Source organism: Chenopodium quinoa, unplaced genomic scaffold, assembly GCF_001683475.1.
Source record: "Chenopodium quinoa cultivar QQ74 unplaced genomic scaffold, ASM168347v1, whole genome shotgun sequence".
NCBI classification, from domain to species: Eukaryota; Viridiplantae; Streptophyta; class Magnoliopsida; order Caryophyllales; family Amaranthaceae; genus Chenopodium; species Chenopodium quinoa.
Window position 1 is genome coordinate 797,222 of NW_018742334.1, and position 23,413 is coordinate 820,634.

A 23,413-nucleotide genomic window follows, 5' to 3' on the forward strand; every position below is an offset into this window, starting at 1 on the left:
ATTAAACAGTTAATCACAAATCCAACGAAAAGCCACAAAGTTGAACCGTAGATTAGAGTAAGGTTTCAGTACCACCCCATGACATGATAAAATAAGAATCTGATGTCTGCTACCCACAAAAGAAAAAAGACAGTTTCTGACATAATAAAGCCCTAATAATAATAAATCATACCGTATCACAAAGTCACAAAGTTAGGACAGTACCCTTAAGCCCATATTCAATTAGGCAGCCTGAAGTATGAACGCTCCTTTTCTTATGATAAAAGGATTCCTTTAAAGTGGACATCCTTCTCTTCTCTAAAAAGCAATTTTGACCAAAATGAGCACTAGATCATACACTATCACAAAACTTCAAATTACTATTCTATTCATCTTTCATTGTCTTCCCCAAACTTTGTGTTAGTTTTGTATTTTGTTTCCGAGTCAGCATTGGGTCGGATATCCTAAACACAGACGCTTCTTCAATTACAGTAAACATCCACCCAAAAAGAAAATTCTTTTCCACGTAAAATTAACAAAGTTAGAACATAAAAAAATCGACCTCTTTTCGATAACTATCATTCCTTACCTATTCTTTTTTGAGTTAGATAGAGACCCTATAAACCTAAACGGCAAGCGTAATACTTTCTTGTGCAACCTCTCTTTCCCTGCACCTCATCCTCTAGTAAAAGTGATTCCTTGCATGTCCCACCCCTTTCAACTTTTAAATATTCCCTCCACAAATACAAAAATGATGCCACATAAACCTTTAAACAGTTGCACACCTGCATCTCAAAGCCAATTTTGAGGTTTTCAGCATCTTTCCTCATTTCCTACAAGATGGCTTCAGGGTTAGAGGTATGCCTGCATACTCAGAATTTAGTATTAGCACATATTCTCATTTTTCTATGAAATTTTGTCTACTCTCTCTTCTAAGGTTGTTTCAGTTTTCCTGCCAAAACTATGCAGAGACCTCAAATCACCGAGATAAATGTCCGCATGGATTGCAATGGGTGTGTGCAGAAGATAAAAAAGGCACTGAATGGCATCAATGGTAAGCAATTATGGGAATTTTAGCTGGTTTTTCGTTTCCTTCTCTCTGAAAGAAAACCTATTTTTATAAGGACGGTTTATATGTAATAATTCTGCTTGCCTACAGGGATATATGATCTCTACATCGACTTTCCCCAGCAGAAGTTAACAGTAATTGGATGGGCAGATCCTGAAAGAATCATCAAAGCTATAAAGAAAGTCAGGAAAGTTGCTACCATCTGTTCTCACACAGAAGCACCAGATCCTAATCCCCAGCAAGCTGAACCATCACCACCAGATGGCGCAGCCCCATCATCAGATGCAGGGGCACCACCCCCAGATGGAGGGGCACAACCTCAAGATGCGGGAAACGCTCAGCCAGCAGAGCCTCCAAAATCAGAAGAAGCACCCCCACAACAGGAACCACCAAGTGATCAACAACCACCACCACAACCACAACTACCTGAAAATCCACAGGCTCAAAATCAACCACCTGAATCAAACCCTCCAGCGGAACCCCAACAACCACAGCCAGCAGACGCTTACAGACCAAGGGGTGTAGAGGAGGTTCATGAAGTATACCACAATCCACCTGAATATAGTTATCGATATGGTCATAGCAATGGGTATGGACCTGGATACAGTCATAGTTATGGTGGACATTGGAGCAGCCAACCAGGAACTAGTCATAGACACGAGCAACCCCCTCAACCTGTTTATCACGAACCACCACATCAATCTGTTTATCATGAGCCACCACCACAACCTCTTTACCATGAGCGTCCTAGACCCATCTATCATGAACCACCACCTCATCGTGTTTATCATGACACACCACCTCATCCTATCTATCATGAACCCCCATCTCGGCCTATATATCGTGAACCACAATCACGACCCATTTATCATGAGCCACAATCACGACCTATTTATCATGAGCCACCATCTCAACCTATTTATCGTGAGCCACCATCTCAACCTATATATCATGAATCACCATCCCAACCTATTTATCATGAAGCACCAACAAGAACTGTTTACCATGAACCGCCACCTCAACCACTTCGCACGACTCACAGTTACAACATGTACAGACCATCATCTTCCATCACAGAATACCAATATGTACAATCACCACCACAACGCGCAGCCTATGGTATGACAGACCATTACAATATGGATTCCTATCGCAATAGCGCAGCGAGTAATGGGAATGTTACTTCAATTTTCAGCGATGAAAATCCAAATGCATGTACAATCGTATAGGTTCAAGAGTTTCATTGGGAATGGGGAATCCTATTTTTTTTTTTGTCCATTAAGGTTGATAGGTTGGAAAGCTAGTGGGCCATAGCATAACATTAAGTGGCTATTAATTACTGTATAAGCCTGTGATAATGCCGTGGCAAGAATCAGATTCTTACTTGTGATTAGAGAGGAATTGATGCAATATTCTGCCTTTCCAAGAGGTCTAACATACAGCCTTATATAAAACAAATATATAAAGAAGCATGTGCACATTTGTTTTATACTTGGGCTTGTGCTTTTAGAAGAAAAGATACTGTGTAGGTTAAAGTCATCAGATGGTCTACCTAGGTGCTTTAACATGATTGAAATGTATAAATTTCATGAAACATTTTGTAATTAAGTTATATATACTAAATGCAGAAGAAATACATGATTTCTCTACCATATAATTTTTAGTCAGAAGCAATACATTTTTCCTTTCAGTCTCAACATATGATATAACATAAAGATTTCTAGCACACCAGCAATATATCATGATGTGCAACGAATTGTTTTTACCTACCAGCCAATATAGACTCATAATACAACTTTGGCACCAATCAGCTCCAAATCTAAAATACATTCAACCCAGCCAATACCAGCACATATCAATCTACATAAGCCATAGAAGCCCGATAGACTAATTAGAACTCTTCAACTACGACATAAAAAAATAATTTTTAATTTTAACAGCAGGATTCTAACCTAAAAGATAGCCAGTAAAATTATCAGTAAACTATATAACCTAAATGAAATCCCCTAATTTTGGGTTCCCTCACCTTCTCACCTTTCCTCACAAGCCTCACTCCAATCAACACTATCCAAACAATGAAATCAAAGCCTTAACCTCAAGGAGATGAAAAGGGTAAATTATACAAAAACTAAGAAAATCTTGGCAATTAAAAACTTAACATTTCTTGGTGGACCTGAGATGGAGGTGGGGGGCTTAACACAATGAAACGGTGAATTTGTTCCAGCTAAATCACATAGTCAAAGCTTTATTAAGACCCAACTAATAAAAAATATCAGAAAAAAAGAATTTTTGTGCCATGGGTAGCTTCAGGCCTTCAGTTAGCCATGGGGTCTGTAGGAATAAGAAACACCATACCACAATATATGCTGCTGATTAGGTGTTTTAAGACAGGATACCTACAGTAGATCAGGAATTTCTCCCATCTGTCAGCAATGTAAGATGGACATTGTCATAAGCGTTTTTGGTGAGCCTTCCTAGGTTACCTTTGTTCACACTAAGCAGCCAGCCAAGGCTTTAGATAATGGAACAACGCAGATACTTGGTTTACTACTATAATATGACAAGTAGCAATGTAACATTGCCACATGCCAGAAAGAGGTTTGTGAAAGGTTTCCTGATATCAGAAACTTGGAGCATTTGGGATGAGGAAAACAAATGTTGTAGAAGACATGCTGGACAACTTGTCTGTACACTGCACTACGGAGTTGTTTTTCTTAGAACTGGGAAACTTCAGAATATTTCTGTGATGGATGATAATTTTGTCCTTGGTATATTTAGGCATTTATCTACAAGGCTTATCTGGACTGGTTGAGCTATTGCAACTATATATCCTAGCACACTAGTAGTTTCAGTATAAAAAACTATTAAACTAATTAAGTAATTATTATCTTTTAAAATAAAGTCTTTAGAAAATAACATCACATTATGAAGTATTAAAACACCAATAATCAATCCTAGGGTTTTAGATATTAAATTCATCTGAATAGCTGGGATTCTGGGCATATTAAAAAAGCTAAAGAAATTCAGAAAAAGGTAAGAGCAGAAAGATCACACTTGTATCTAATTCTACAAAAATTAAAGGAAATGTGACTTAATCCACTTCTTTACTCCCCCATCTTCATTACATATTGATCTATATCTATGTACTAGAGCCAAAAGGTTGGTTAGGTAGTTTTGCTGGCAGAATGGCAGGTTAAGGAAAGTTGCTCAAAGCAGAGTAAGCAGACAAGGCATAAAACAATTACATACATCTTCCACTACATTAAGTGTTTCTAAGATTATGCCTATATATTAAAGCGTTGATTATTACACTGAGATATAAAACTAACAAGTATTGCTGTACTGGAATTTTATTAATTCAAACAGAAAAGTATTGGTCTATTGATATTCTAAATGATTAGATACTTCATATAACCAGTGCAATCAATATTTATAACATGATATTCTATGTAAACAAATATTATTGTAAAATTGTAATAAATTGTAATATAAGGGTTTATTGTGTAGTTATGATTGGTTGGTTTTCGTTATTGATTGAGAGAATTTTTTTTGCCACAACATAGAAGGCCAGTCAAGCACAGGTGATGATGCTTGGTTGCAATTTTCATAAGATATGGCAGTGAGAGGAATCAAGGCAGAGGATACTACAGGACACTAATATAACTAGTTGGTTCTCAACTGAACACCAAGTTATAGTTGGTTCAGGCTAGGAGAGATAGGGAGGTGGGAGTCTATGATGTGATAAGGAGGTTGGTAGTGCGAGCATTCGCCTCTGCCTTTTTCCCCTATGCAAAGATTTTGATAGCATTGTTTTGGCAACATCAAGTTGAACTAAACCTCTTTTTAAGAGCCGTTAAAAAAAAAAAAAAAAACACCCTCTTTTTAAGAGTGTTTATCAAGCAAAGCCACATCATGTAACATCATCCATACAATGATACAAATGATCAACCAAGTTGATGGCGCTACATGGCAAGTTATAATGAAGGATAAACCTTTTTAAGCAGATAGGATTTAAATGCAGGTATGGATTAGAAAAGCGAGGAGGAGAAAATGGAATAGAGGAGATATATATATTAAATAATAATCTACCAATATTTTTACACATTGAGTGAACAAAATTTCATAAAACATTGGACACAAAATTGTGCAGTTATGGCAAGAAAGAGACATACTGCTTTGCTGACATTTCCCAGGATTTTTGCAGAAGATGGTAACCAGATGGAGGAAAACCAGATCATCTCATCATGAATGAACATAGATTGTAAAGTATCAGGTAGTTGCTGACAATAACATAGCATTGAGCTGCAAAACAGACAAAGCCATGCATTATGGTCTAGCAAACACTCCTGACCTCTGTACTAGACTGAGCAAAATATTAAGAATGGCTCAAATGACAGACTTAAGCAGGATTAACATCCACTATATAAGTATGCCCGTGGATAAGAAAATTTCCCATCTAACCCAAATCAGAATCCAGTGTGAGCTATCAATGCTCAAGTAGCCCACCCAAGCAAGAAACTTATGCCACATTCTTGACTTAACTACTACTACTAATAAAATAATAATAATAATAATAATAATCACAGCTGTAATGCTGTAATTTTTAAAAACCGTCTCCTCTTGGTTGTTCTTGGTTCGAACAAAAAGGAAATGTCTCCTCTTGGTTGTTCTTCTAAAAACCTTCCCACTTCCTGAAAAGACTGATTAATCCAGGTCCAATCATGCTGGAATAAGACTCAGAAGAGCTCTTGTGGTTAAAATTTTTTGAGATGATATTATGTTACAAGAGGATAGATTTGGTGCAAGAATTATTTAATTGATTCGAAAAAAGCACGACAAGCCCAAAAAACTTGAATTATGGAAGGGAACGGAGATTTGAAGCAATGAAATACAATCTCTTCTTCCATAAACACAGCCACGCTTTCGTAATCCCACCTCCCCCTCCCCCCCCCCCCCCAAAAAAAAAAAAAAAAAAAAAAAAAAGCCACACAAGCACATTTGACACCGCCACCGCCCCAAAAATAATCATAAAACAACTGAAAAAGATATTGTCTTGTTTTCAATATAATAGATGCAGCCTCATAGATTGAGCAGATATACAGGATAAGAGATAACCTCATCACTTAATCATTATTTTCTTCACTACTACTTGCGGATTCATCATCTTCTTCTCCAAACATAACTTCATCAACATTTTCATCTTCCTCTTCATCTTCACTTTCTATCATCTCATTTTCAGGTAGCGAGGGCTGAGTCTTCAATTGCGTAGCCTTATCAATCTACAGCAGGATACATGTAATAAGGCATTGATAAAAAAAAAAAAATGAATCCACCAAAGAACATAACATTACTTACCTGTGCAGTCACAAGCTGTAAACGGCCAGATAACTGCAACAAAGACTGAGTAGCTGACCCTTTTGATTTAGCAATCTAGAGAGGAAAAAAAACAAAACAATAAAATCAAGCCATGTCTCAAATAAAAGGGCTTACATGTGTCATGCCAACTAATATTTTAATGATCTAGATTAGGTTCTCTTAAGAAGAGAGAGAGAGAGAGAGAGAGAGAGAGAGAGAGAGAGAGAGAGAGAGAGAGAGAGAGAGAGAGAGAGAGAGAGAAGAGGTTGCAACTAGAGCTGTCAATTCGGGTAAACGGGTCGGGTTTGGGTCGAGTAAGAGTGGGTTGGGTCAACTCGGGTCAGGTCAATTAAGATTAATTCCATAACCTATGTGGGTCGGGTTAGGTTGGGTCATGCTTGAGTCGGATCACGTTGGGTCATACTTCTTATCGAGTTTGGGTCGGTTAATAACAGGTCGGGTTATATTCGAGTCGGGTGAACAATAGGTCGGGATTAATTCGGGTTTTTACGGTTTAGGGTAAATCTCAGGTTCGAGTTGGGTTCGGTTCAAGTTAATAATTTGCGGGTTAGAAACAGTTCGGGTCATTCTTGAGTTTGAGTCGGGTTCGGTTCAAGTCAATAATTTGCGGGTTATAATCAGGTTAGGTCATTTCCAAGTCGGGTCATTCTAGGATTCATGTCGGGTTATGTTCAAGTCAATAATTTGCAGGTTACAATCAAGTCGGGTCATTTCCAAGTCAGGTAATATTCGGGTTCAACTAACTATAAATAGATAATTATCATTTTTATCAAGCTAATTATTTCCTTTGACTGTAATATATATGGCAATATACTAGGGAACTTTAGTCTATAATTTAGGAAGATAATTACCATACAACAAATATATACTATATTTAGCTCTTAAATTAGAGGATTATGCTCCTTTCTTTTGCTGGTTTGGACCGACTTGGTCTCCCAAGACAAAATGCTTTGATCAATAATAATAAGGTGGTCTAAATTACATTTAAGATGGTTTGAAATCGGGTCAGGGACAATTTGGGTTGAATTTAGGTCGAGTCAATAACAAGTCATGTTAATTTCAAGTCGGTTTAGTAACATATCGAGTTGAATTTTTGGGTTGGGTAAGTAATAGGTCTGGTAAAATTCAGGTCGGATCAATAACAAGTCGGGTTGAATTTGGGTCAGGTTAATAACAAGTCGAGATGATTTCGGGTCATATTTGTAACGGGTTGGGTTAAATTACGGTCAGGTTAGGAACGGGTCTGGTTGAATTCAGGGTCGGGTTAAATTCGGGTTTTGACGGGTTTGGGTAAATTTCAGTTCAAGTCGGGTTCGATGCAAGTTAATTAAATTGGCCGTTGTAAGCCGGTAAATCGATGCAAGTTGTAAACCGGTAAATTGACCGTTTAAAAGCAAATCAAATGGTTCCACACACCCAATTGGACTCCCGGAAGGTATTAGGGACCATGGTAAATATTTTGTTATTTTTAATTCCGGGCGAATAAAAGTCAAAAAATTTCCAAAATTAAAGGCTATTGTTCACGGTTTTTGAGAAATCTTGGAGGTTTCAGGGCCCGATGTCGAAAAGTCTTGAAATTTTATAGGATACATCTTGGGGTCATATAATGCTGTTTGGAACCATATATGATACGTTAAATTATGCCTTAGAATAAGATTATATGGCATATGAATAAGTCTACCTCGGCACCAAGTGTTTTATTTGGCAGCAATCTTGGTAAAACTTGGGTAACAAGTGTTATACTTAGGCACCAAGCTTGGTAAAGTTTACCTTGGGCTCCAAGGTTAGGAGGTCTATAAATACCCCTTAGGATTAGTCATATTCATTCATTCATTCCATAAGTAGTATTTCATATGGTGATACTCATGGGGAATAATCATGGGATATATTCATGGAGATATTCAATATCACTGTGTAATATATAACTGTAATCTGGAAAAGATCCTCAAGATCAATAAAAGGTTTTTCTCTTGTGTGTCCGTGGAGGTAGCCAATTTGATAATTGATGAATCACGTAAATCTGTGCATTCTTGTTAATACATTTTTATTTTGTTTATCCCTCACATCTGTTATAACATGATCATTATTTGTTGTCATAAATGTTCGGCTTGAATTAATGAAATCGGTGCAAGTTGTAGACTGGTAAATTGGTCGTAAAAAGGCAAAATAGATGCTTCCACCCACCCAATTGGAATCCCGGAGGGAATTAGGGACCATGGTAAACATTTCGGCAATTTTTATTTCTGGGCGAAAAAAAAAAACAAAAAAAAAATCAAAATAGAAGGCTAATATCCACACTTTTTGAGAAATTTTGGAAGTTTCGGGCGTAGTGTCTAAAAGTATTAATATTTTAGGGGATACATCTCGCGGTCATATAATGTCGTTTGGAAACATATATGAATCATTATATGTTGTCAAAAATGTTCGTAGTAGACTTGAGTTAATGAAATTCGTGCAAGTTGTAAACCGGTAATTAAATTGGCCGTTTAAAGGAAATAGAATGGTTCCACCAACCCAATTGGACTCCGGGAGAATATTAGGGACCATGTTAAACATTTTGGCAATTTTTATTTCTGGGCAAAAACAGTGAAAAAATTCCAAAATTGTAAACTAATATCCACGCTTCTTGAGAAATTTTGGAGATTTCGGGGCTCGGTGTCGAAAAGTCTTGAAATTTTAGGGGATACATCTCGGGGTCATATAATGTTGTTTGGAACCATATATGATCATTTTTTGTTGTCATAAATGTTCGTGGTAGGCTTGAGTAAAAATGAAATCGGTGCAAGTTGTAAACCTGTAAATTGGCCGTTTAAAGGCAAATTGGATAGTTCCACCCACCCAATTAGACTCCCGGAGGGAATTAGGGACCATGGCAAACAATTCTGCAATTTTTATTTTCGAGCGAAAAAAAGTCAAAAAATTCCTAAATTGATGGTTGATCCATGTTTTTTGAGAAATTTTGGAGGTTTCAAAGCCCGATGTCGAAAAGCCTTGAAATTTTAGGGGATATATCTCGGGGTCATATAATGCCGTTTGGAACCATTTATGATCATTATATGTTGTCATAAAGGTTTGTGGTAGGCTTGATTTAATGAAATCGGTGCAAGTTGTAAACCGGTAAATTGGTCGTTTAAAGCCAAATTGGATGGATACTCTCCAATTGGACTCCCGGAGGGTATTACAGACCATGGTAAAAATTTCGGCAAATTTTATTTCCGAGCAAAAAAAATTAAAAATTCCAAAATTGAAGGCTTATATCCACGCTTTTTCAGAAATTTTTGAGGTTGGGTACGATGTCGAAAAACCTTGAGATTTTAGGGAATACAATTCGGGGGTCATATAATGCCGTTTGGAACCATATAAGATCATTATATGTTCTCAAAAACGTTCGTAGTAGGCTTTAGTAGATAATCGATGCAAGTTGTAAATCGATAAATTAGCCGTTTAAAAGCAAAATTGGATGGTTACACCCACCCATTTGGACTCCCGGAGTATATTAGTGACCATGATAAACATTTCGGCAATTTATATTTCCAGGCGAAAAAAAGTTAAAAAAATTCAAAATTAAAGGATTATATCCACGGTTTTTGAGAAATTTCAGATGTTTTGGGGCCAGGTGTCGAAAAGTCTTGAAATTTTAGGGAATATATTTCGGGGTCATATAATGTCGTTTGGAACCATATATGATCATTATTTGTTGTCATAAATGTATGTGGTAGGCTTGAGATAATGAAATCAGTGCAAGTTGTAAATCAGAAAATTGGTCGTTTAAAGGCAAATTGGATAGTTCCAACCACCCAATAGGACGTTTGGAGGGTATAAGGGACCATGGTAAAGATTTCGGAAATTTATTATTTATGGGCAAAAAAAGTTAAAAAATTCAAAAATTGAAGGCTAATATCCACGCTTTTTGAGTTATTTTGGAGGTTTCAGGGCCCGGTGTTGAAAAGCCTTAAGATTTAGAGGATAAATCTCGGGGTTATATAATGCCGTTTGGAACCGTATATGATCATTCTATGTTGTCATAAATATTTATGGTAGGCTTGAGTTAATGAAATCGGTGTAAGTTGTAAGCCGGTAAATTGGCCGTTTAAAGGCAAATTGGATGGTTGGAACCATCCAATTGGCCACCCGAAGGTTATTAGGGACCATGGTAAACATTTCGCTAATTTTCATTTCCGGAGGAAAAAAAAGTCAAAAAAATTCCAAAATTAAAGTCTAAAGACACGTGGTTTTTGAAATTTTTTTGGAGATTTTGAGGCTCGGTGTCGAAAAAACCTTTCGGCAATTTTTAATTACAGGCGAAAAAAGTCGAAAAATTTAAAAATTAAGGCTAATATCCACGCATTTTGAAAATTTTTTGAGTGTTTGAGGCCCGGTGCCTAAGAGTTTCAAAATTTTAGGGTATACATCTCGAGGTCATATAATATCGTTAGGAACAATATGTGATCATTATTTGTTGTCATAAATGTTCGTTGTATATTTGAATTAATAAAATCGGTGCAAGTGGTAAACCGGTAAATTAGTCGTTTAAAGGTAAATTGGATGGTTCCACCCACCCAATTGGACCCCCAAAGGATATTAGGGATCATGGTAAACATTTTGGCAATTTTTATTTCCGGCAAAAAAAAGCAAAAAAAAATTTAAATTAAAGGCTAATATCCACGCATTTTCAAAAAATTTGAAGATTTCGAAGCCAGGTGTCGAAAAGAAATGAGATTTTATTAGATACATTTTGGGATCATATAATGACGTTTGAAACCATAAATGACCATTGTATGTTGTCATAAATGTTCGTGGTAAGTTTGAGTTAATAAAAACGGTGCAAGTTGAAAACCAGTAAATTGGATGGTTCCGCCCACCTAATTGGAATCTCGAAGAGTATTAGCGACTATGGTAAACATTTCGGCAATTTTTATTTTCGGGGAAAAAAAAAAGTCAAAAAATTCCAAAATTTAAGGCATATCCACGCTTTTTAAGGACTTTCGGAAGTTTTAAGACCTAGTGTCGAAAATCCATGAGATTTTAGGGGATACATCTAGGGTTCATATAATTCCGTTTGGAACCATATATGATCATTATATGTTGTCATAAATGTTCATGGGAGGCTTGATTTAATTAAATCGATACAAGTTATAGACAGGTAAATAGTTCGTTTAAAGGCAAATTGGATGGTTGCAATATATGATTAAAGAGGTAGAAAATATACAAAAACAATTATTTCATTGATAATTTGTGCGTTACAACTCTCGATGATTTCTTGATTCCTTTCTCTAGAAGGCTAGGGTTTTGATATTAATTTATAGTACGAGGCCTTGTCGGCTTATTCCATACTATGAATCTACAATGTTTGGTAGTAGGGAGGAGATGGGGTCTTTATGACTTATTCCATTCGACCCCCTTAAACCCTATAAACGACCCTCTTTATATAGAGTGTCGTAGAGTAAAAGATAATAATCTATGAGATTCTGAAGATAAATATCTTATAATTTTTTATATTATCTCCTTATTTACATATATCTGACACCTAAAAATTAACAAAATTTTGGTGTCAACAAATACCCACCCAATTGGACTCCCGATGGGTCTTAGGGACCATGGTAAACATTTTAGCAATTTTTATTTACGAGCGAAAAAAAGTCAAAAAATTCAAAAATTAAAGGCTAACATCCACAGTTTTTGAGAAATTTCGAAGGTATCGGGGCTCGGTGTTAAAAAGAAATAAGGTTTTTGGGGATATATCTCATGGTACATGTGTCGGACACGAACCCGAATGTCCAATTCTTAAATTTCCAAAATTTTAAGACACGGGGACTCTGTCCACGGGTGCGGGGACACGACACTTTCATTTTGTGAAAAAAAAAATATTATAAGTAAAAAAGTTAAAAGTGAAGAGGTTGAGTGGTTAAAAAAACTAATAAATATAGTCACTAGTCAGTAACTACAACATTCTATCAAATCAAAATATTAAAAGTAAAAAATGAGGTTGAGTGGTAAAAAATAAAATATAAACAAAACAAAATAAAGAGCATCACACAGCTGTACACCCTTTTGCTTTATCAATACAGCTATGAGCTATCACACACTCCTACTTACCACAAAACCTCATTCTTATCACTTTATCAACCCTCACTTTCTATTCCTTTATCATGCATTCATGTGGTTGCTACACGCCGGCAACAATGGAGTCCACCACAAAAATCTTACCAACTCACGAATTTAAGCTAATTTTGGGGGTTAAAGTTGTCTATCGGTCGAAAATGGCGAGTGCAAATAGCCGAATCTGACAAGAATTACGTGTCCATGTCCGCGTCGTGTTGACACGGACTCTGGATTTCAGCTGAGTCGGTGAACATTGCAGGTAAATTGGCCGTTTAAAGGCAAATTGCATGGTTCCACCCACCCAATTGAACTCCCGAAGGGTATTAGGGACCATGGTAAACATTTTGGAAATTTTTATTGACGAGCGAAAAAAAAGTCAAAAACTTCTAAAATTAAAGGCTTATCCACGTTTTTGAGAAATTTTGGAGGATTCGGGATCTGGTGTCGAAAAGACTTGAGATTTTAGAGAATATATTTCGGGGTCGTATAATGTCGTTTGGAACCATTTATGATCATTATTTGTTGTCATAAATGTTCGTGGTAGGCTTGAGTTACAGAAATCGGTGCAAATTGTAAATCGGTAAATTGGTCGTTTTCAAGCAATTTGGTGGTTCCACCCACCTAATTGGACTACAAGAGGATATTAAAGACCATGGTAAACATTTCTTCAATTTTTATTTTCGGGCAAAAAAAAGTTAAAAAATTTCAAAATTGAAGGCTAATATCCACGCGTTTTGAGAATTTTTTTTAGGTTTCTGCCAGTGTCGAAAAGTTTTGAGATTTTAGAAGATACATATCAGGGTCATATAACACTGTTTTTAACCATAAATGATCATTATATGTTATCATAAATGTTCGTGGTAGGTTTGAGTTGATTAAATCGGTGCATGTTGTAAAGCGGTAAATTCGCCATTTAAAGGCAAATTGGATGGTTCCACCCACCTAATTTGACTCCCGGATTGAATTAGAGACCATGGTAAACATTTCGGCAATTTTTATTTCAGGCGAAAAAAAGTCAAAAAATTCAAAAATTTAAAGTTAATATCCACACTGTTGAGAAATTTTAGAGGTTTAGATGCCCAGTATCGAAAATCCTTGAGGGTATTAGAGACTATGATGGTTCCACCCACCAATCGGACTGCCGCCCGGAGGGTATTAGAGACTATGATAAACATTTTGAAAATTTTTATTTCCAAGCTAAAAAAAGTCAAAAAAATCCAAAATTTAAGGCTAAATCCCACGCTTTTTGAGAAATTTTGAAAGTTTTAGGGCCCGGTGTCGAAAAGTCTTTAGCTTTTAGGGGATACATCTGGGAGTCATATAATGTCGTTTGGAACCATATATGATCATTATTTGTTGTTATAAATGTTTGTGGTAAGTTTGAGTTAATGAAATCGGCGCAAGTTGTAAACCGGTAAATTAGCCGTTTAAAGGCAAATTGGATGGATCCACCCACCCAATTGGACTCCGGGGGTATTCGGGACCATGGTTAACATTTCGGCAATTTTTATTTACGTGCGAAAAAAGTCAAAAAATTCTAAAATTGAAGGCTAATATCCATGCTTATTTAGAAATTTTGAAAGTTTCAAGGCTCAGTGTCGAAAAGAAATGAGATTTTAGGTGATACATCTTGGGGTCATATAATGCCGTCTGAAACCATATATGATCATTATATGTTGACATAAATGTTCGTGGTAGGCTTGAGTTAATGAAATCACTGCAAATTGTAAACCAGAAAATTGGCCGCTCTGAAAGGGTATTAGGGACCATTGTGAACATTTCGGCAATTTTTATTTCTAGGCGAAAAAAAGTAAAAAAAAAAAAAAAAAAAAAAAAAAAAAAACAAAATTGAGGGCCAATTATCCACGATTTTTGAGAAATTTTGGAGGTTTAGGGTACATGTGTCGAAAAGGCTTAAGATTTTAGGAGATACATCTCGGGGTCATAAAATACCGTTTGAACCATATATAATCATTATATGTTGTTATAAATGTTCGTGATAGGCTTGAATTAATGAAATTGGTGCAAGTTGTAAATCGGTAAATTGGCCGTTTAAAGGAAAATTGGATGGTTCCACCCACCCAATTGGACTCCTAGAGGGTATTAGGGATCATGGTAAACATATCGGCAATTTTTACTTTCGGGCGAAAAAAAGAGAAAAATTTCAAAATTAAAGGCTAATATCAACGCTTTTTCAGAGATTTTGGAGGTTTAAGGGTCGGCCGTTTAAAGGCTAATTGGATGGTTCCCCCCAACCATATGGACTCCCACAGGGTATTAGGGACCATGGTTAACATTTCGACAATTTTTATTTCCGGACAATAAAAAGTCAAAAAATTCCAAAATTAAAGGCTAATATCTACACATTTTGAGAAATTTTAGAGGTTTCGGTGCCCAGTATCGAAAAGTCTTGAAATTATAGGAGATATATCTTGGGGTCATATAATGTCGTTTGGAACCATATATGATCATTATTTGTTGTTATAAATGTTCGTGGTAGGATTGAATTAATGAAATTGGAGCAAGTTGTAAACTGGTAGATTGGTCGTTTAAAGGCAAATTTGATGATTCCAACCACCCAATTGGACTCCCGGCGGGTTTTAGGGACCATGGTAAACATTTTGCCAATATTTATTACCGGGAAAAAAAACTTAGAAAATTTCAAAATTGAAATCCACGCATTTTAAAAAATTTGGGATGTTTCGAGGCCCGGTGTCGAAAAGTTTTGAGATTTTAGGAGATACATCTCGGGGTCATATAATGCCGTTTGGAACCATATATGATCATAATATGTTGTCATAAATGTTCGTAATAGGCTTGAGTTAATTAAATTGGTGCAAGTTATAAACCGGTAAATTGGTCGTTTAAAGGCAAATAAGATGGAATCACCCACCCAATTGGTCTCCCAAAGGATATTTGAGACCATGGTGAACATTTTGGCAATTTTTATTTCCGGGCGAAAAAAAGTCAAAAAAGTCCAAATAGGCTAATGTCCACGTTTTTTTAGAAATTTTGAAAGTTTCGAGGCTCGGTTTCGAAAAGCCTTTAGATTTTAGGGGATGCATCTCGGGGTCATATAATTCCGTTTGGAACCATATATGATCATTATATGTTGTCATAAATGTTTGTAGTAGGCTTGAGTTAATGAAATCGGCACAACTTGTAAACTGGTAAATTGGCCGTTTAAAGGCAAATTGGATGTTTCCACCCACCCAATTGGACTCCCGGAGGACATTAGAGATCATGGTAAACATTTCGGCAATTTTTATTTACGAGCGAAAAAAAGTCAAAAAATTCAAAAATTGTTGGCTTTTTGAGAATTTTTGGAGTCTTTGGGCCCGGTGTAGAAAAATCTTTAAATTCTAGGGAGTACATCTCGGGGTCATATAATGTCGTTTGGAACCATATATGATAGTTATTTGTTGTCACAAATGTTCGTGGTAGGCTTGCATTAATGAAATCGGTGTAAGTTGTAAACCAGTAAATTGGTCGTTTAAAGGCAAATTGGATGGTTCCACCCACCCAATTGGTCTCCCGAAGGATATTTGGGACCTTGGTAAATATTTTGGCAATAATTCTATCCGGGCGAAAAAAAGTAAAAAAAATTCCAAAATTTAAGGCTAATATCCACGGTTTTTGAGAAATTTTACAGGTTTTGGGTAAAGCTGTCAATTCGCGTAAACGGGTAGGTTTGGGTTGGTAAGAGTGCGTCGGGTCAACTCGGGTCGGGTCAACTCGGATTAATTCCATAACCTATGCGGGTGGGGTTTGGATTGGGTCATGCTTGAGTCGGGTCACGTCGGGTCATACTTTTTATCGGGTTTGGGTCGGGTTTAGGTCTGGTTAATAATAAGTCTGGTTACATTCGGGTCGGGAGATCAATAAATCGGGTTTAATTCGGGTTTTCACGGGTTAAAACGGATTAGGGTTATTCTTGAGTTCGAGTCAGGTTCGGTTCAAGTCAATAATTTGCGGGCTAGAATCTGGTCGGGTCATTCTCGAGTTTGAGTCAGGTTCGGTTCAAGTTAATAATTTGCGGGTTATAATCAATTGGGTCATTTTCAAGTCAGGTCATTCTCGAGTTCAAGTCAGGTTCGGTTTAAGTCAATAATTTGCGGGTTACAATCAGGTTGGGTAATTTCCAAGTCGGGTCATTCTCGGATTCAAGTCGGGTTATGTTCAAGTCAATAATTTGCAGGTTACAATCACGTCGGGTCATTTCCAAGTAAGGTCATATTCGGGTTCAACTAACTATAAATAGATAAATATCATTTTTATGAAGCTAATTATTTCCTTTGACTGTAATATATATGGCAATATACTAGGGAACTCTAGGCTATAATTTAGGAAGATTATTATCTCCTTTGACCATACAACAAATATATACTATATTTAACTCTTAAATTTGAGGATGATACTCCTTTCTTTTGTTGGCCTAGACCGACTTGGTCTCCCAAGACAAAATGCTTTGATCAAAATAATAAGGTGGTCTAAATTACATTTAAGGTGATTTGAAATTGGGTAAGGGCCAATTTGGGTTGAATTTAGGTCGGGTCAATGATAAGTCGTGTTAATTTCGAGTCGGGTTAGTAACAGATGAGGTTGAATTTTTTGGTTGGGTAAGTAATAGTCTGGTAAAATTCAGGTCGGGTCAATAACAAGTCGGTTGAATTAAGGTCTGGTTAATAACAAGTCGAGTTGATTTCAGGTCGGGTTTGAAACGGGTTGGGTTAAATTTCGGTCGGGTTAGGAACGGGTCGGGTTGAATTCAAGTCTGGTTAGTAACAAGTCGGGTTAAATTCGGGTTTTGATGGGTTAAAACGGGTTTGGATCAATTTCAATTCAAGTCGGGTTCGGTTCAGGTTAATAATTTACGGGTTACATTTGGGTCAGGTCATCTCTAGGTCAGGTCATGTTCGGATTCAGGTCTCACATAATCGGGTCAATTCGGGTCTAGGGTTGGTTTGAGGTCGGGTTTGTGTCACCATTTTTTCGGGTTCAGATGGGTCGGTTAATAATCGGGTTTGAGTCGGTATTTCGAGTCGGGTCAACTTTTTTACAGCTCTAGTTGCAACAATATTGCACCTATGTATTAAGAAAATTTGATGTCATGGTAACAAGTTCAGCTGTTCTCACATGAAGGTATGATGATTTCAATTTGCCATTTTAATTTTCAACCTTGTGTCATTACACAAGCAACATGATCTCACTTAATATAAGCTTCTTTTGTAAATTTCACAATCATTAAATCTATAACAGCAAGATAAGAGAACAACTCGACTTAAATAAGAATGATAGGCGGGTTACATGCCAAGTATAAATTAAGACACAATATAGTCATGAGGATGCTGGATCTAAAGTACCTTATATAAAGAAGCAATTGTAGCATTCTCCGGTTCCTGAGACAAAATGTGATGACCATGATGCACCAATGTATTATAAATCCATGGAAGAACATACTTTCCACTGCAGGACCTGTTCGTACCAAAGAGAATTCAAAACAAATCAGTTCAATGTCTTGAGTAACTATTTTTAGTAAGCATGCATCATTGAGGCTAATAGGTGAGAAGCTAATTTTAATTTTCGCATTTACAATGGTTCATAAGGCTTGCAAGTACATTCCAATTTCTAGCAAGAAGCCTCCTCCTAGCATGTCCACTTAAAAAAGATTTTTTATTAAAAAGATTATAATGTGCATCTAGCAAAGCCACTTTATTCGCAAGGATCAATCTCGTTAAATTAAACATATCTTAAGTTCAAGAAACCAATATAGAGTATGGATGTACTGCAATATCATTGAACAACTGATGCAATACCTTAGAAATCATTCCATTTTTCAGTCCCATTACCGAGGGATTGTTAATAATGCTAGTTTTTTTTAAAAGGCTAATCTATGTTTAAAATATATAATTAACAAATATCTTATTCATGGGGAAACATCAGTAGGCAACTAAAAAACCAACCTCGACTGCCACATGTCAACAAAAACATTCAATATCTTGGATGCATCACTAGGTTGCATGGACAAGATTGCTGCCCTCATCTACACAAAAATAAATAAGGTTAAGTAAACCATAACAGGTAACAGGTGCAGCTGACTACTTACAAAAATTCTTGAAGGTATGGTACATAATCCATGTGAAAGATTATCAACCTTCTTTGGAGGTACAGTAGTTCCAATATCGATTTCCTTTAGTAAGCTAGAAGCTCTTGTTGATTTGGCTGTAGGAACATCCAAATCACTAATTATACCCAGAGTTTTAAGTCTATTCTCCATAGGGCAAGCTGTAGCATCAACTCCTGGAACATCAAAATTGGCTGTGTACAGAAGGAAAATAAGTAACAATTGATTAATAACACCTTAATGACATATGTCATTTAGCGGACACGATTACTAAGCAGCCTTAAAGATGCCAGAGTAAGAAGCTATGCTCAAACAACCTTAAAGTTGTCAGACCTAATAAAACAAATGCATTTCCCTTATCACCTTTTTCATTAACCCTTCACATCAATATTGAACACCCAAATAGCAGGAGAAAAAAAAAAATCAACCAAAATATACAAGAATCTAGTCGAGATCAAAAGGTCAAAGAGAATGTGGACAGCTTTAAGGTTCTTGTGTATCATTACTTGATAATAATATATTGAATAATAATGGTAAGTAATGATAAACAGCAAGCACATTTCATTGATACTTTGTTCAGTTTTGGGGTTTCTAGCCTATCTTTTCAATTTGTTGCCCTCACAGTAAATCTTTTCAGATAGATTGAGTTGACATATAAATGCAAATAAGATTAACCTCATGAATAGTAAGACATTCACTAAAGATGAATGATGTTCAGCAATGTATCCAGTTCCACAATAAAGGATAGTTTTCAGGAATCCGTCTGGCAGAATAAAATTAATTCTACCTTTAGTGACAGTTGATACTGCTTGGCTATTGTCAAGTTTGAATGATTGATCTTGCTTTATTCTGTAATGATCAAGAACCTTTGGTACAGGAAGCAGAGCTCCTTCGGCATTGGCACGATCTAGTGTTGTTGCTGTTAGACATTAGATATATACATTATTAGCCTAAGAAGAAAAGAAGGCAAAATTAGTTGCTATCTCCTATCATAAAAGTAGCACTATAAGCATACAATCCTTAGAATACAAACAGATATGCCACCAGCTAACAAAAAAGTATCGCTTCTACATGATTTGGATACCAAATTTTGAAACAACAGCAACAATAAATATTATAATCACTGAGATTGGCTGGTAGAAAATATCCTTTATTGATTGTCACATGGCCTCCAACACAATAAAATAGCAGAAAAAGAATTAATCATGAACGTGAATAAATCTAGGTTGAAATTTGACCAACTAAACAAGGCTCCAACATTGGAAAACCATACGTTGTTGCATTCTTACATACCAAAGAATTGAACTAATAACCTGAAGAACATTTCTTTTGATATTTTTAGGGAGCCTGATAAGCTGATAGGACTCTCATTACTTCAAATTTCAGACAGATCACAACCATAAGTTGATGAACTTCAAGCATAAAGTTATAAAGTTTACCGTCTAGGCAAACTTACCTCCAGTTTGTAGATCCATCTGTTTCTTAGTTTTACGAGACTGGCTTAATGGCAAAAGCAACCCATTTCTAGTGGTATTTAACTGTAAATCTTCCCCGTGATGAACCATAATTTTCTCGAACGATGGCTTGATCAAGAAACCATGAGCAAGAAATATTGAAATTGCGGTAGGGTCGGCTGTGCTTTGGATATTTGCAGCATATATGGCAGCTGAAACACCTTTATTGTTTTTGTCATAGGTATCCTCAACAGAAAAAGAAATCCTCGCGGGTTTTGCCTTCCGTAACTCCTCGATAGCTTTTCCACACCAGAAGTAGCACACACCCACCTCTGAAATGGCCAAAACATAAAAACCTGCTCCATCTGCATCATCGTACCTACAGTCAAGGTAAACAGAAGGGTGTTCCATTGCCAGAGCACAACTTGCAGACTGCTTCTTGCTTCCATCTACTTGCCAGACTGCAACATATCTCTCCCCAACAGCAGAAGAGAAGACATATTTTCCATCCTTACTCAAGGTCATACAACGGACAGCACCCTAAACCACCAGTGACAGAAATGTAATTATGGCTTAGAGCTTGTACTTAAAGTAAAATTCAATACTAACTTTTAAAATTTAGAATATTAACAGAAGATATAATAAAACATACAGGATGACCAGTAAACTTCTGAATCTTTTTATGATCTGAACCAAATATCTTCATTTGAGAAGCTGCAGTGACTATTGTCTTCCCATCTACCTCAAAACATTATTCAACCAGAATAAATGAGCAGAAGAATATAAAATCACATGTCAGGCAAATGATAAAATAAAAAATTACAAGACAAGTGAATGAATATATCTAAGTTTCTACAAAATAAGCTCACATTTTATTCTGGACCACTAACGGTCCTGCATAGGTGACAAGACACCTGACTTAGTAATAAGCAATGAGTACTAGTTAGCTTAGATCAGTAAGACCACTAGGGACATTAATAGAAAGAGGGAGTAAGATCATTTCCAGCAACCAGGGTAGCAGAAAGGTTATTATGTTTTTTTCCTGACAGTTTCTACTTGGCAGATAAGGTGGAACATGATTCCTTTAATTGAAGCATTCTCACCTCTTCATAGACTGTCAGCCATACCTAGCCATCGAATATAACTTGAAACTCCTTATAAGATAGGCAACTTAAGGTTACCAAAATGCTATACTATATATTTACATGAATCTTGTACTTCAGAGAATGGAAAGTCTAATGACATTTGATTTGGGACTAGAAAGCTCCTGTCAGAGACTCAGAGAGGCTCCTTTGCTTCTAAAGTGTCATTAAATAAAAGTTCAATTGCCAGAGCACAACTCACAAGAAAGTTCCAATGCAAAAAGTTCCTTAATTGACTTTGTTTGTATAGAAAATTTAAAGACGGAAATTTAAGAGCAGACAAGTTTGATGCAAAATAAAATATATAATGCAAATGCAATGTATGACAGTAGGCCTCTGGTAATCTGGTATACAAAAATGAATAGTTACGAAGCTGGTACCAGTTCACATACCTGGTGAAACACTCAAACTGGACACTGCCTTAGTTGAAGCTTTAAAATTTCTCAACAAGTTTCCAGTAGTTGGATCAAGCTCGCACACCATTCCATCAGCTCCAGAAGTGTACAAGCAAGAACGCCGAGAAGCAAATGCGATAGCAGTAACTCCTCTACAAGAAAGAAAAATTCAACCATCCTCAGTCCGTAGTTTGTCAATAAAAGGAATAATCACATGCCTTAATGCGTCACCCAAAAAAAATAGCAGGAAAAATTTTGAGCCACAAACCATCGCCGGACAAGAAAATACTCAAAATCAAACCAACATACCCCCTTAACAAACTATTCATTTATCAAAAGCAGCAACTGTAACTTCTAATGACATTTGCTGATTCACATGAGTGGACGATTTAACTTCAAAAAAAACAGTTCTTTCTCCTTAATCCTTTTACATTTTACGTTCAAGCAAAAAGAACAAAAGACTTATAAGAGTTCAGAACAACTCACCCAGGATGACAATCATTGATTTTCCACTTCAATTGACCGGCGGAAACATCCAATGCCAGTACATCACCACTGCCAGTACCCAACACTAAAAATGAAGTATCTAGCTTCCTTTTCTTCTGCAACAACCAAAACCCATAAAGCTATGTGAGCATTTCATCACAAATTCCTTCCCCAAGCTAGCTAAGTTAAACTATAATACCTTCTTTTCAAAGGTCACCCACTTCATACAAGTGTAATCAATGGAAAGGTGTCCTCTATTCTCCGGCTTTGTAAGCAAATTCGTCTCCTCGGACGATACGATATCAGAAAATTCAGTCTGAAGCTGCCCTTTCAATGTATCCCAAATCTAAAATGTCCCAAAACAAACAAAAAAGGCATTAATTCAACAAGCCCTAAAACCCTACCAAAACCCCACATAACCAATGCAATGAAAATTATCTCATTTAACCAAATTCCCAGAAAAATTAACTCAAAAACAAACACAATTCAAATTAACTCAAAAACAATATACACACTATACAATTCAAATTAAACTATAAAACAAATTGTTGATTGTTTACCTTAATACGGCCATCACCAGAAGTAACAGCAAAGAAATCAAGAGAAGGGCTAAAACAAGTCAAAATGTCTTTAATATTAGACGAACCCATCAATTAATCTGAAGAAAAACAACAAAAATACCCAATATGGCTAATTTGTCAGTCAAAATTATCAAAAAAAAAAAAAAAAAAACATAGTATATACTGTTATTAAGAAAGCAAATGAGAAGGAACTGATTTGTCTTACCTTTGACTGTTGACAAAGAGGCGGTGCGAAGAGAGAAGGTGGGTGGGAGACGGCGGTGAAAGGCGGGTTTTGCGGCGGTGAAGTTGTGAGTTGAAGAGAGAAAGTGTGTTGTTTTGAATGAAAGAAGAAAAGGTTTAAGGAGGGCTTTAATGGCGGCACTTTAGGAAAAGACGTATAAGGAAAGGAGGCCACCCCAATTTCTCAAAATAAAAAGGCTAAAATCGTAACATTACACGTAAAACCGCTATTTAAGGAGTAAACTGTGATAAAGTAACCCTCGTTATACTGGTAGATTAATCCCGACAATACTAACAAAATAACCCTCACAACACCAACACAGTTTCTCCTATATTAATAAGATAATAACGTAACTAAGGCGGGCCACTTGAAGGAGACATCTATTATCTTAATAGGCGGCAAAGCGGAATAGGAAAGGGGTCGAGCTGACTGGTGAGTGATTAGCCTAACCATAATAGAGAAACCCCTAGTGGCTGGCCAAA

The 23,413-nt window shown here is 36.4% G+C and overlaps 2 protein-coding genes across 4 annotated transcripts; one reads left to right on the plus strand and one right to left on the minus strand.

The window, feature by feature from the left end:
* Window positions 1-307: 307 nt before the first annotated feature.
* LOC110692745 (early nodulin-75-like) lies at window positions 308-2,697 on the plus strand. Of its 2 annotated transcripts, none has more exons than XM_021869800.1 (3): window positions 308-837; window positions 949-1,033; window positions 1,139-2,697. In XM_021869800.1, the coding sequence occupies exons 1-3, from the start codon at window positions 820-822 to the stop codon at window positions 2,275-2,277; spliced, it is 1,242 nt and encodes a 413-aa protein (XP_021725492.1). In that variant the 5' UTR covers window positions 308-819; the 3' UTR covers window positions 2,278-2,697. The 2 variants fall into 2 exon arrangements, with proteins under 2 accessions (XP_021725492.1, XP_021725501.1); XM_021869809.1 differs by having other exon boundaries at window positions 309-837; window positions 927-1,033.
* A 2,397-nt stretch (window positions 2,698-5,094) lies between these two features.
* LOC110692755 (WD repeat-containing protein 43-like) lies at window positions 5,095-23,231 on the minus strand. 2 transcript variants are annotated; one of them, XM_021869827.1, is made up of 14 exons: window positions 22,914-23,231; window positions 22,688-22,785; window positions 22,327-22,473; window positions 22,128-22,243; window positions 21,639-21,793; window positions 20,757-20,842; window positions 20,107-20,644; window positions 19,438-19,569; window positions 18,681-18,826; window positions 18,490-18,569; window positions 17,890-18,001; window positions 6,404-6,478; window positions 6,164-6,327; window positions 5,095-5,350 (listed from the first exon to the last, which is right to left on the minus strand). In XM_021869827.1, exons 2-13 carry the CDS (start codon window positions 22,775-22,777, stop codon window positions 6,172-6,174), a joined length of 1,833 nt encoding a protein of 610 aa, XP_021725519.1. In that variant the 5' UTR covers window positions 22,778-22,785; window positions 22,914-23,231; the 3' UTR covers window positions 5,095-5,350; window positions 6,164-6,171. The 2 variants fall into 2 exon arrangements, with proteins under 2 accessions (XP_021725519.1, XP_021725513.1); XM_021869821.1 differs by having other exon boundaries at window positions 18,681-18,844; window positions 22,914-23,228.
* Between the last annotated feature and the right edge of the window lie 182 nt (window positions 23,232-23,413).

Excerpts from the sequence above, each read along its gene's own strand:
- LOC110692745 (XM_021869800.1), top strand. Across the intron at positions 1,034-1,138 it reads GGCACTGAATGGCATCAATG|GGATATATGATCTCTACATC; the intron begins GTAAGCAATTAT and ends GCTTGCCTACAG.
- LOC110692755 (XM_021869821.1), bottom strand. The coding sequence starts at position 22,777 with ATGGGTTCGTCTAATATTAAAGACATTTTGACTTGTTTTAGCCCTTCT. Across the intron at positions 22,244-22,326 it reads GGGTGACCTTTGAAAAGAAG|AAGAAAAGGAAGCTAGATAC; the intron begins GTATTATAGTTT and ends TGGTTGTTGCAG. Across the intron at positions 6,328-6,403 it reads TACAGCTTGTGACTGCACAG|ATTGATAAGGCTACGCAATT; the intron begins GTAAGTAATGTT and ends ATCCTGCTGTAG.